Consider the following 12,540-nt stretch of genomic DNA (forward strand, 5'->3'; position numbering starts at 1 on the left):
TTTCTTTGCAAACCGATTTGCGAACTTTTTGTTAGAAGAAGGAGGTGGCTTAAGATGGGAAGCATCCGCTGGATCTTATATCGTGCTCCTGGTCCTCTGTTTGCTGTGACTTGATGTCACAGGAAGAATATGTCCGCCATCCAAAACAGCAAACCCTCCCCGCTTCTCCTCCTCTCCACCCAGTAACCTGTAGTAAATCAAAATGGGTGACACCATCACACTTGGAGTGTGCCCCTGCCTCCGCAAGCGACTGACAGTGAAGTGAAGCAGGGTGCGGGGAAGCTCCCACTGCAGTGACATCTTCGTCCACATTTTGTAGCACCGAACATTGCAAGAGAAAAAGAGAGAAAGACACGAATCTGCAGTTTTCTATGGCAGCCAAGCATCTCCCATAATGCGTGGTGACATGGCTTCAGGCAATTTCTGTAGCACTGGCTTTCCATCCCAGCTTTAAAAATGACTCCTCCATTTCGGCTCTGTCACCCTTTGAGCTTTTGCGAAAAGCTCCACAATTGCAGAACTGCAGAATCCACAGGCAGTCCTGCCTATAAGGGACTTCCTTGCAGTTAAGAGACTATGACCAGTACTCCCACTTAACAGGGATTCCCAGATGGTGTTGACTACAACTCCCACAATTCCCAGCTGCAGTGGGAGGCCTTTGGCTTGGGATTGTGGGAATTGTAGTCAACGCCATCTGGGAATCCCTGTTACAGGCAACACTGACTTATGACCACTTTCTTGTGTGTGAGGTGTGTGTGTCTGTGTGTGTTACGTTTTATTCATTAAATCTCTCAAGACAAAACTCTTCCTGTTGCATCAGACCGGCTGCCCTTTGCAAACTGAACTCTCCTCTTCTTTTTGTTTCTTCCAGATAGAAGAACGCGCAGAGTTCTTGAACAAATCTGCCCAGAAGAGGTAAGCAGCCCTAACTTGAGGAACGATGACATCCCAAGGATCCAGCACTCAGTGATATTAAATAATAGGTCTCTGTTGTTCTGGTTTTTACACAGTGGCATGAAACCCACTCACACAAGCCCCGTGGTCTCCAAGATAGACAGCAGACTGGAGCAATATACTAGTGCAATTGAGGTGAGTGTATGTTTCTCTGGTCACCTGGTTGCCACTGCTGAGAAGGGTACATGATCAGCAGCAGGGTGTAGTGGTTAAAGCGTTGGACTAGGACCAGGGAGACTCAAGCTCAAACCCATATTCACTCATGAAACTCACTGGGTGACTCTGGGCTTGTCACTTATCTCTCAGCCTACCTCGTAGGGTTGTTGTGAGGATGGACACAGCCATGTACACTGCTCTGGGCTCCTCAGAGGAAGAGCAGGATATAAATGCAATAAACATTTGTTAACTCATGTGTTCTTACTCCTGTATAAATTACTCCTGTGTTGAAAGAACTACACTGGCTGCCGATAAATTTCCGGGCAAAATACAAGGTGCTGGTTATTACCTATAAAGCCCTAAACAGCTTAGGCCCTGGGTATTTGAGAGACCACCTTCTTCTCCATGAGCCCCACCGCCTGTTAAGATCATCTGGAGAGGTTCGCTTGCAGTTGCTGCCGACTTGTTTGGCAGCTGGAATGGGCCTCCTCCTTTGCTGCCCCTGGACTTTGGAATGCACTCCCTGTTGGAATAAGAGCCCCCCCCCCGATCTCTGGCAACTTTTTAAAAGGCACTGAAGACACATTTATTCACCCAGGCGTTTAATTGGATTTATGATTTTAATTTTTTAATGTTGGTTTTAAATTACTTTAATTGTTTTGTTTTTATTTTGATGTAAACTGCCCTGAGCCATTTTTGGAAGGGCGGTATATAAATCAAATAAATAAGTAATAAAATAATAAAGAAACAAACTGTTCTTGAGGCCACAGACCCAAGAAACACATACATCCAGCTCCTTCTCTTTAAAATTTGCTTGCATTTAAATGAGGTACCATTAATTATAGTAGTGTATATACAAATGTTTTGACTGGCTCCATTTAAAAAACATTATACAAGCCCACAGTTTTGTGCTGTTAAAGAGAACAGGACTATCTGGGCAGAATGGGGGCAGGTAGGCACTTTTATACTCAGACCTGTATCCTGCCAAGTCCTAAGGACTTGGAGCAGGAGATGATGGTGTCATTATTATTATTATTATTATTATTAATTTATCAAACTTCTATACCGCCCAAACTTTCATCACTGGGCAGTTAACATAAAACAATTAAAACACATATAAAAAGTTAAAACCTTTTAGAGGGCAGAGCTCTGTGCTGGTGTGCATGGTTTGCATACATCACCCCAAGGTCAGTCTCATCATTTAAAAGAGTGCTGGATTTTATTTATAAAGTCTTGCACAGCTTGCCACGAGATTAGTTTCAGGCAGGGGTTTGCAAACTTGTGTCTCCCAGTGGAGACTGGTCTTGTGGAAACAAGCACGAATTGTCCCCTTTGCTAAGCAGGGTCCACCCTGGATTGTATTTGAATGGGAGACTATGTGAGCATTGCAAGATATCCCCCTTAGGGGATCGGGCCAATCTTGGGAAGAGCACCCGCCTACTAGCATGCGGAAGGCTCCAAGTTCCCTTCCTGGCTTCTCCAAGATAGGGCTGAGAGAGACTCCTGCCTGCAACCTTGGAGAAGCCGCTGTCAGTCTGTGCAGAAAATACTGAGCTAGACGGACCAATGGTCTGACTCCATATATGGCAGCTTTCTATGTTCCCATGATGTTGGGCTACAGCTCACATTATCCCCAGCCACAATGGCTAAAGGATGCTGATGGGATGGGGACAATGGATATTGTAGTCCAACATCTAGGAACTCATGTTTGAGAACCCCTGCCTTAAGGATTGCCTTCTAGCATGTATGTCCCCTCCCCCATGTGATTTAAGATCTTCCAAGGTGTCCTTGCTTGCAGCTGAACTGAGGTTGTTTGCTGTGAAAAACAGGGCCTTCTCAGGGATTGCCCCTTCATTGTGAAATTCACTCCCCAAAGGGGCCTGCCAAGCTTGCTCTCCATGGATTTTGCAGAGAGCTGGTGAGGGCTTGGTAGTTTAGACCAGGGGTTGCCAACTTTGGGTCCCTGGATGGCGAATACCATTGTGGCTGAGGATGATGGGAGTTGTAGTCCCACAACATGTGGGGTCCCAAGGTGGACAACCCCTGGTGCAGAGAAACATTGCTGTGGGATATTTTGTTTAAGACAACCATTAAAGATTGGCTGGAGACCCTTGCCTCCCTCGTCCTTTACCTTTCCTGAAGCCAGTTCTTGGGCTGGTGGGAGAGCCTCCTGGGTGGAGCCGGGCTCTAGGCAGTGCCGGGACAGGCTGCCCAGCACTAGCATGGGGTCCTGCAGGTGAGGACAAACAGCCGGGACAGAAGGAAGGATGCAGGACAGTCCTGTGGGCTGAGGAGTGGGAAGTGAGATGGTCCTGGGGTTGCAAGCATGCATTGTCCCCTTTGCTAAGCAGGATCTGTCCTGGTTTGCATTTAAATGGGAGCAGCCACCGAATGTGTAAGCAGCCACCTAATGGCGCAGTGGGGAAATGACTTGCCAAGCAAGCCAGAGGTTGCCGGTTCGAATCCCTGCTGGTATGTTGCCCAGAATATGGGAAACACCTATATCGGGCAGCAGCGATATAGGGAGATGCTGAAAGGCAATGGCAAACCCCTCCTGTATTCTACCAAAGACAACCACAGGGCTCTGTGGTCGCCAGGAGTTGGCACCGACTACACAGCACACCTTTACCTTTTACATGTAGGCTCTGTTAGATATTCCCCTTAGGGGATGGGGCCGCTCTGGGAAGAGTATCAGAAGGTTCCAAGTTCCCTCCCTGGCAGCATCTCCAAGACAGGGCTGAGAGAGACTCCTGTTTGCAGTCTTGGAGAAGCCGCTGCCAGTCTGTGCAGACAATATTGACTTAGACGGACCAAAGGTCTGACTCGGACTATGGCAGTGTCCTATGCTCCTGTGTAAGGAAAAGGATGAAGCATGCAGGAGGAGCTAGGCAGGAGAATTTAACAGGCCCCCTCATCAGGGAGGAGAGCTGGTCTTGCAGCGGTGGACCTGAATTGTCCCCCTTTGCTAAGCAGGGTTTGCCTTGCTTTTCATTTGGATGGGTGACTACTTGTGAGTGCTGTCTTCTGTGGGCTATTCCCCTCAAGAGATGGGGCCATGGCTCAGCGGTCGAGCATCTGCTTGCATGCAGAAGGCGCCAGGTTCCCTCCCTGGCCCTTGCAGGTCAGGCTGGGAGGGACTCCGGCCTAAACCTTTGAAGAGCTGCGGCCAGTCAGTGTAGACAATACGGAGCTAGATGAACCAGCAGTCTGGCTCAGTCCAAGGCAGCTCCCTCTGGTCCTGTGTTCCTTTGGGAGACCTCACGGCCGGCCACTTACTTGGCTCCTCTCTGGTTGTTCTCTCCTCCTTCCGGCATTGTGACTGACCAGCTGTTTCCTGCAGGGCATGAAGGCCACGAAGACTGCCAAGCCAGCAGCCTCTGACCTCCCCGTTCCTGCGGAGGGAGTGCGTAACATCAAGAGCATGTGGGAGAAAGGAAACGTCTTCACATCACCCTCTGGCACAGGAATGCCCAACAAGGTGTGTGTCCCCCCCCCCCCCGCTTTGCAGCTTGTCCGCCCAGGCCTGGGTGTTTCAAGTGGCTCTGCTCAGATTCCAAGTGGCAGCATGTGGAAGGAGAAGAAAGCTCTTAAGCTGCCAGAATCCACAATGAAGGCCTAGGGAGGTAGGAGTTCTGTGATAGGATAAAACCACGGGTGGGTGGGGGGCACGGCCAGTCTCAAAAGCAGCCACTGCAGAGGGGTGTGTGTGATTAGATCAGGCCTGTGAGTGGGTCCAATCCTTGGCCCCCAGCACCCCAAGCAAATCCCTCGCAAATTCCATGCTTGGGATCCTTAGGAGGGGGTTGGAAATATAAGTGCTGATATCATAATGTCCTTATGCATATCTATGGTGCATCCGCATTTGCAGTACTGTGTACAGTTTTGGTCACTGTTTCATAAGAAGAAGATTGTCGAACCGGAAAAGGTGCCGAAGAGGGCAACCAAGATGAACAGGGGCCTAGAGCACCTTCCTTAGGAGGCAAGGCTACAGCATCTGGGGCTCTTTAGTTTGGAAAAGAGGTGATTATGGGGACACATGGTAGAGGTTTATAAAATCATGCAGGGAGTAGAGAGAGTGGAGAGAGAGAAATTTCTGCCCCTCTCACAACACTAGAACCAGGGGTCATCCCATGAAACTGAAGGCCAGGAAATTTGGGACTGACAAAAGCAAGAACGTTTTCGCACCCTGCATAATTAACCTATGGAATTCTCTGCCACGGGATGTGGTGATGGCCTCTCGCTTGGATGGCTTTAATAGGGGCTTGGACAAATTCATGGACAACAGGTCTAGCAATGGCTACTAGTCTGGCGACTATAGGCCACCTCCAGCCTCAGAAGCAAGATGCCTATAAATACCAGTTGCAGGGGAGCAACAGCAGGAGAGAGGGCATGCCCTCACCTCTCCCCTGTGGGCTTTTCAGAGGCATCTGGTGGGCCACTGTGTGTGTAAGAGGATGCTGGACTGGATGGGCCTTGGGCCTGATCCAGCAGGGCTGTTCTTATGCTCTTATCTCACAACCCTGTCCAAATTATCTAAATTATAGTTTACCTCCAGGCCTGCCAGACTTGTAATTTTTGTGCCCCTAACATTTCTCCTTCATGGCTGATGGCAGCTTCTGGGAGGGATTTAATTTGGACAAGAGATGGACCCGAGGGCATAGATCCCCTTCTCCCTGTGATGTACCCCAAGCCAGATCGCCCATCCCCGCATTCCACCCTGTGGCTGCTTTTTAAGGTGGGAAAACCAGAGAGGTATTCCAGTCATGGGACAGCCATGGAACACCTAGTTTGGCCCTGACTTCATCAGTTGCCTTAACCAGTCTGAAAAGTCTTCATTTAGGTGGGTCTATGGAAATGCTGTAAGTCTTCTGCCAACATAGTGGTGGTGCTTCTAAGGCAGCAAGAGTGTCAGGCCCAAAGCCCGTCCCTAGCAAATGCAGACACCTCCGATATTGGCTTCTTGAGAACTTTAACACTGATGGTTCAAACCCAGTAGCAAAGTCTCTAATATTCACACTCATATATGATTATATTTGCAAACAGGAAACTGCGGGGCTAAAGGTTGGTGTCTCCAGTCGTATCAATGAATGGTTAACTAAGACTCCAGAAAACAACAAATCACCTGCTCCAAAACCTTCAGTAAGTATCTCTTTCCCTGTTTTCCATAGCCCTTAGTTATCAAATGGGCCCCAATTAGCTGCCACCAAGGGTTCAGGTAGGCAGGGTTCCCTTCCAGGAGCTGCTTCAGGATGATGACCCCTTGCTGATAGACAGTAGCAGGAAGACCTGCCTGCACAATGAAGAGCTTCCCCATCACCACTCCAGTCACACAGCCTTGGGCGTGCATCAGGGGGGAGTGAACTTCAGTTGTCTGTGCTGCCTCCAGAGCAGTGTCTCGTGTCACCTGAAAATATGTCCCTGAGGGCTGCACATCCCTCAGGGACATTTTCTGGTGACACAGGGCAGATCCAGAGGTAGTGCAGACCATCAAAATGTGCTCCTCCTTGCTGGGCATCTGAGGCTGCATGGCTGATGCATGGCCAGGGATGTGGAAGCTCTCTTGTCACGCAGGCACGTCTCCCTACGGCGCTACCAGTAAGCTGCTCTGGACATCAGCCATTGACCCGTTGAAGAAATGTCTTACTTCTTTGTTATCAGATTCCACACCCAGCTTCGTATTTTTCACTTGCTTCCTTGTCTTCAACAAGCCTAAGAATCCTGAGCGTTTGGCCTTAGCTTAGGAGGAAGGCCTCACTCTTTCTAATATAATAAACATTGCTTTCTCTCTAGCCTCCTTTGTTCCTACCAGGAAGCTGTTTGCCCATGCATGCACCAAAATGTTTGCCATTTGAAAATTTTGCTCTGAACACCTCTCTACCTTGAAGAAAAGCACATTTTTTAAAGGGCTTGCCGCCTTCCCAAGAGATTCTTATTTCAATAGCTCCATAGTGGGATTAATTTGGCTGGTCAAACCTGGATGCACTCTGCAATTTAAAAGAAAGAATCAACATCCTGAATTTCAGGGCAACCCAGTTTTGGTGCCAGGAGAAACCAGTTCTGCAATGTGTATAACAAATGCCAGTTAAGCAGATTTGCATATGATTGGTACAATGTAGCAATAGCTAGCAATAGCAAAAGCACTTACATTTATATACCACTCTATAGCTGGAAGCTCTCTAAGCGGTTTACAATGATTTAGTATATTGCCCCCCAACATTCTGGGTACTCATTTTACCGACCTTGGAAGGATGGAAGGCTGAGTCAACCTTGAGCCCCTGGTCAGGATCAAACTTGTAACCTTCTGGTTACAGGGTGGCAGTTTTACCACTGTGCCACCAGGGGCTCTGCCTCTGCTGATGAAGAGACAGAGCTGTGCTTGGGGCACACCTAAGCTCCATTTCCCTGACTACTGGAACTATCTGTCACTTAGCCTCTCTCTGGCTTTTGATATTTCACCATATATTGTCAGTGTTATTCCTTTAGCCATGTGGATCAGAAAATTGATTCTCCCCCCACCCCGCCCACCTCTTTTAACTGAAAGGTGATCTCAGGATGCTGTATTCTGCACCCAGTTTCAGTTTCTTGAGCTTGCATGGCAGGATTACAGAACTGCAGATTCAAACACTGATGGGAACCTTTTAGAGATTACCCAGTCAAAGGGAACTTTTACAAAAGTTGCTCGCTAATTTCTGACACCATGCCCAGTACTGCATAGGGGAGAAACCAGCAAGGAACCAACACAAAATGGAGGCAGCAGTGTGTGCAGCTAGAGCTCAGGGGACAGGCACATTCATGTTAGAAATGTGAAGACCTCCATGTAGAATCTCTCCAGATGCTGGGGGTCACGCAATAAAAGATGTAGCTCAGGGGAGGAGCATCTGCTTTGCATGCAGGTTCAACCCCTGGCAGCATCTCCAGGAAGGGCTGGGAAAGACTCCTGCCTGAAACCTTGAGAGCTGTTGCCAGTCAGTGTAGACAATACTGAGCTAAATGGGCCAATGCTCTGACGTGGAATAAGGCAGCTTCCTATGTTCCTGTATGGTGGCCATCACCATTTAGGCCCTGCAGGCTTCCTGAAAACAGCTAGCTGGCCACGGCTGGAGACAGACTGCAAGCTTAGATAATCCTGGTTCAGCAGGGCAATTCCTATGTTCTTGCCCGCCTCCATGAAAGGACATTTTAAACAAGTGCATGGATTTCGCATATTAGAGTTGTACAGAATTTATTTATTTATTTAACACATTTGTGCCCCACCCAAAATGCAAATCTCTGGGTAGTTTACAACAAAAACAGTAAAAACAACTGATAAAAGACTAAAGCATTGCAACAATTAAAATTTAAAATATTAAAACTATTAAAAAACACAATTAATAATTATCTAATTAAAAGGCTGGGTGAACAAATGTGTCTTGACTGCAGAATGAATCAAGACTAACCTGTCCTTTCCCTCTATGCATTCTTCCCTTCGCAGTCTATTGCTCGCTCGCTCTCTCTCTCTCTCTCTCTCTCTCTCTCTCTCTCTCTCTCTCTCACTCTCATCTCCTTGTCTGGAATCCTGTAACGGTACCCGCTGTTCTCTTCTCCTCTTGGATTGGCTGTTTTCTGTTAAGCTGGTCAGATAAACTGACTTCCAGACTACCTTGCTAAGCTGCAAAAACCTTGATCTTACAGTCCCTGTCTGAATCACATCTTCAATCATGTAAGTCATGTGGGCTTTAATAGAATTGTTTGGAAGTGATGAAAGGGTCATCTCAGAGTATACAAATGTAGTCTTCATGTCCGTCACAGCTTCTCAGACTTGGGTCCCCAGATATTGTTGGACTGCTTTGGCCATTGTGGCTGGGGATGGTAGGAGTTGTGGTCCAACAACATCCAGGAACCCAAGTTTGAGAAGCCCTGTTGTACATAAATGATGGAGAACTGCTTCCTTTTCAGACTTCTTGACCCGTTTTTCTATTTGAAATAGGACTTAAGACCTGGAGACGTATCCGGCAAACGCAACCTCTGGGAGAAGCAGTCAGTTGACAAGGTCACTTCTCCAACAAAGGTAACAATTTGTAGGTAACAATAAGAAACTGTGTCTATTTGGTGGTGTATTCACAGGATTGTTTTCTTAAAGATGAAATGCTGTAATTACCCAAATCCAATACAAGGTGTGTGTCGTCCCCCCACCCCCGTTCTTTCCTGTTAAATATAGGGGGGGTCATCTTGAAGAGTCCTCTTTCTTTGGGGTAAATACAGTCATAATCTGTATTTAACCTCTTATCTTTTAAGACATTGTCTTGCATTCAGAGTCGCCTTCTATTCAGGTAAATACACGGTGTTTAATCACCTTAATCATCATCTGGAGCTCATGGGGTTGCCGCAGCCCTCAAGGCCAGATTCCAGGAGTTAAAAACTCCATCTGGAGGGAGGAGAGCACAGCAAAAATCACACCCACCCATCTGCTTGCTTGGACTGTGCAGTTCAGCTCCGGTCTTTTGCACCTCCACGGGGCTACTGCCTTTTTGGTAGCCCTTCAGACAGCCTTTGGGTCCCAGGTCAGGAGTTCCAGGAAGGAAGGCCGCCATTTTCCAGCCAAAGTTGAATCAAGACTACAAGAAAGGAGTGGTTTTATTCTTGTATCCAGGACTCCAGTCGGCAGCTGCAGATGGGCCGTCAGTGACTGGAGAATGAATGAATGAATTCGGCATGCGCATTCTGCATGCACAAGACCCCAGATACAAGCCCTAAAATCTCTGCATAAAAGAATCTCATAGCAGGGCCAGGACAGCCTCCTATATTGGCTCATTATAACTTAGCTCCTTGTATCTTTGTTATGCAGCAACCAACAATTACGTACAAACATTTCTTTCTTTCTTTCTTAGTACCTGCCTTTGGAGGAGTAATTTTTTTTTAATCTCTAGGCAAGCTTGCTCTCTAATTTTCCTTATTCCATAAGAACACAATAGCCCTGCTGGATCAGTCCCAAGGCCCATCCAGTCCAGCATCCCATTTCGCACAGTGACCCACCAGATACCTCTGAAAAGACCACAGGCAAGAGCTGAGGGCATGCCCTCTCTCCTGCTGTTGCTCCCCTGCAACTGGTATTGAGAGGCATCTTGCCTCTGAGGCTGGAGGTGGCCTATAGCCCTCAGACTAGTAGCCACTGATAGACCCACCCTCCATGAATTTTTCCAAGCCCCATTTAAAGCCATCTAAGCTGGTGGCCATCACCTCATCCCGTGGCAGAGAATTCTATAGATTAATTCCATGTTCTGTTTTCCTGTTTGCTTATGTTTCAGTTTCATATTAGAACATGGGTCAGTGAGCCTTTATCATACTTTCAGAACAAAATGCTGGCTGTCTTTTCATATTACCTTTCTTCTCTGGGTTTGTGCACTTTTTTTTTTCTTTTAAAGTAAAATAATGGCTGACATGGTGTGCAGCCTACTGTCCCTGTAATGCTCCCCGGCATGGATGCTGTGGACCTATAAGCAGCCCTGACACAATGAGGAAAATGGTAGTAGCACTGCTTGTCCAACCACTGCTTCTGAATAGCGTTGGGGTTGCATCCAAGTCTGTAGCCCCCCGGGGCAGAGCGCTACAGCAACAGGTTTCCCATCGTACAAGGGATTGGGGGGGTGCGATTTCTGGCAATTGCTACTGTCAGGGTCCCTCCCTGATGCCCCTCTCAATTCCAGGGAGGTGATTTGTTTTTATATTGTTCTTTAGTCTCCAGGTTCTAGGAACTCATTCAGTTTTTAGTTCCCCTCACGGCTGCCATATAAATTCTTGTTACCCTGGTCTCGGTACTCAACAGCTTTGGCTACATAGCCTCCTGAACGCAGGATAGGCGTATATATTCAGGATATAAATGAAACAAAACAAGGTATAGAATAAAAAACAAGAATAAGTTTATTATTTACTGATTCGAATAAAGATCTCTGCAAAGCAGGGCACACAAGCTTCTCTACCAAGTTACTCGGTACATCCACTGTTCAACTTTTGTAGTGTTTCTTTTCATCTGAATGCGTTGCACCCTCGCACTTTAAAGGATGGCATTTGCCAAACCAGATACTGCCCAGCTCCTGTCGACTATTCCCCAGGCATCATTTTAAAAGCTGCTCTGCAACCTTTTTGATTTTAAGCGCCAGCAGTCTGGTTCCATCTTGGTTCAAGTGCAGCCCGTCCTGTTTGTACACGCCTTGCTTGCCCCAAAATATATCCCAGTACCTAACAAGTCTAAACCCCTCCTCCCCGCACCGTCTCATCCACATGTTGAAACCCCTCAGCTCTGCCTGTCTCACTACCTGTATATGAAACAGGTAGCATTTCTGAGAATGCTACCTTGGGGATCCTGGACTTCAATACACTGCCTATCAGCCTAAATTTGGCTTCCAGGACCTCCCAACTACATTTTTTCACATCATTGGTGCCAACGTGCACCACGACAGCTGTCTTCTCCCCAGCACTGCCTAACAGCCTATCTAGACGCTGTGTGATGTCTGCAACCTTCGCACCAGGCAGGCAAGTCACCATGCGGCCAACACACGGGTCATAAACCCATCTCTCTATACCTCTAATGACCGAATCACCCACTACAAGGAGGCCCCCACCTCCCAGAGAAGTATCCCCTGTGTGTCGTCTTCCACGGAAGAGGTCTCTTCTAAAGGAGCATTTCCCTCTTCCTCAGACCAATGCCCTCCTTGCCCGAGACCTTCATTCTCCCTGACTGCAGAGGAGCTATCAGCCCTGGAGTAGGATGCCACTACCACGTCCCTGAAGGTCTCATTCACATGCCTCTGTCTCTCTGAGCTTCTCTAGATCTGCCACCTTGGTCTCAAGGGAACGGATTTGTTCCCTGAGGTCCAGGAGCTCCTTGCACCGAGCACGCACCCATGACTTCTGCCCATGGAGCAAATCGTCATACATGTGGCACTCTGTGAAGTACACTGGGAAGTGCCCCCTCCCCTGCTGACTTTCTATCTTCCCTCTGCAGTCAACGATGCCTCCCAAAACTACCTCCCAGAGGGCCCCCCCCCAACTCTCAGGGACAGTTTCAGGAGGCACAAGTGGCTGCAGAGAGGTGGCAGGGTGGTGGTGGTTGGCAATAAATTACTCATCTCCCCTCCTGCAAAGGAAGGACTTGGCATATCTATGGAGGGTTAGTCTGGATGTCAACCACAATGACCATAAGATACTATTGACTATCGTATCCTTCTGGAACGTCTGAGGGGATTGGGGGTGGGAGGCACTGCTTTGCAGTGGTTCTACCTCTTAGGCAGATTCTAGATGATGTCTCTTGGAGACTGTTCTTCAAAATGTGAACTTGACCTGTTGAACTTTGGCCCTCCTGCAGTTGTTGGCCTACAACTCCCATAATTCCTGGCCCCTGTGACTGGGGATTATGGGAGTTGTAGTCCAAAACCAGCTGGGAGACCACAGATG

The 12,540-nt window shown here is 47.9% G+C and overlaps 1 protein-coding gene across 15 annotated transcripts in view; it reads left to right on the forward strand.

Moving 5' to 3' along the window:
* The window catches only part of CALD1 (caldesmon 1), a 306,807-nt gene that overhangs the window by 290,484 nt on the left and 3,783 nt on the right, over nucleotides 1-12,540 (forward strand). For 13 of the 15 annotated variants that reach the window (XM_053251783.1, XM_053251784.1, XM_053251786.1 and 10 more), the window contains 5 exons: nucleotides 872-915; nucleotides 1,011-1,089; nucleotides 4,451-4,588; nucleotides 6,154-6,249; nucleotides 9,077-9,157. In XM_053251783.1, the coding sequence (XP_053107758.1) occupies nucleotides 872-915; nucleotides 1,011-1,089; nucleotides 4,451-4,588; nucleotides 6,154-6,249; nucleotides 9,077-9,157 (438 nt within the window). Of the gene's footprint in view, nucleotides 1-871; nucleotides 916-1,010; nucleotides 1,090-4,450; nucleotides 4,589-6,153; nucleotides 6,250-8,581; nucleotides 8,810-9,076; nucleotides 9,158-12,540 lie in introns of all 15 variants that reach the window. The other 2 variants (XR_008307722.1, XR_008307723.1) reach the window with 2 other exon arrangements.

Source organism: Hemicordylus capensis, chromosome 5 (genome assembly GCF_027244095.1).
Source record: "Hemicordylus capensis ecotype Gifberg chromosome 5, rHemCap1.1.pri, whole genome shotgun sequence".
Classification (NCBI taxonomy): domain Eukaryota; kingdom Metazoa; phylum Chordata; class Lepidosauria; order Squamata; family Cordylidae; genus Hemicordylus; species Hemicordylus capensis.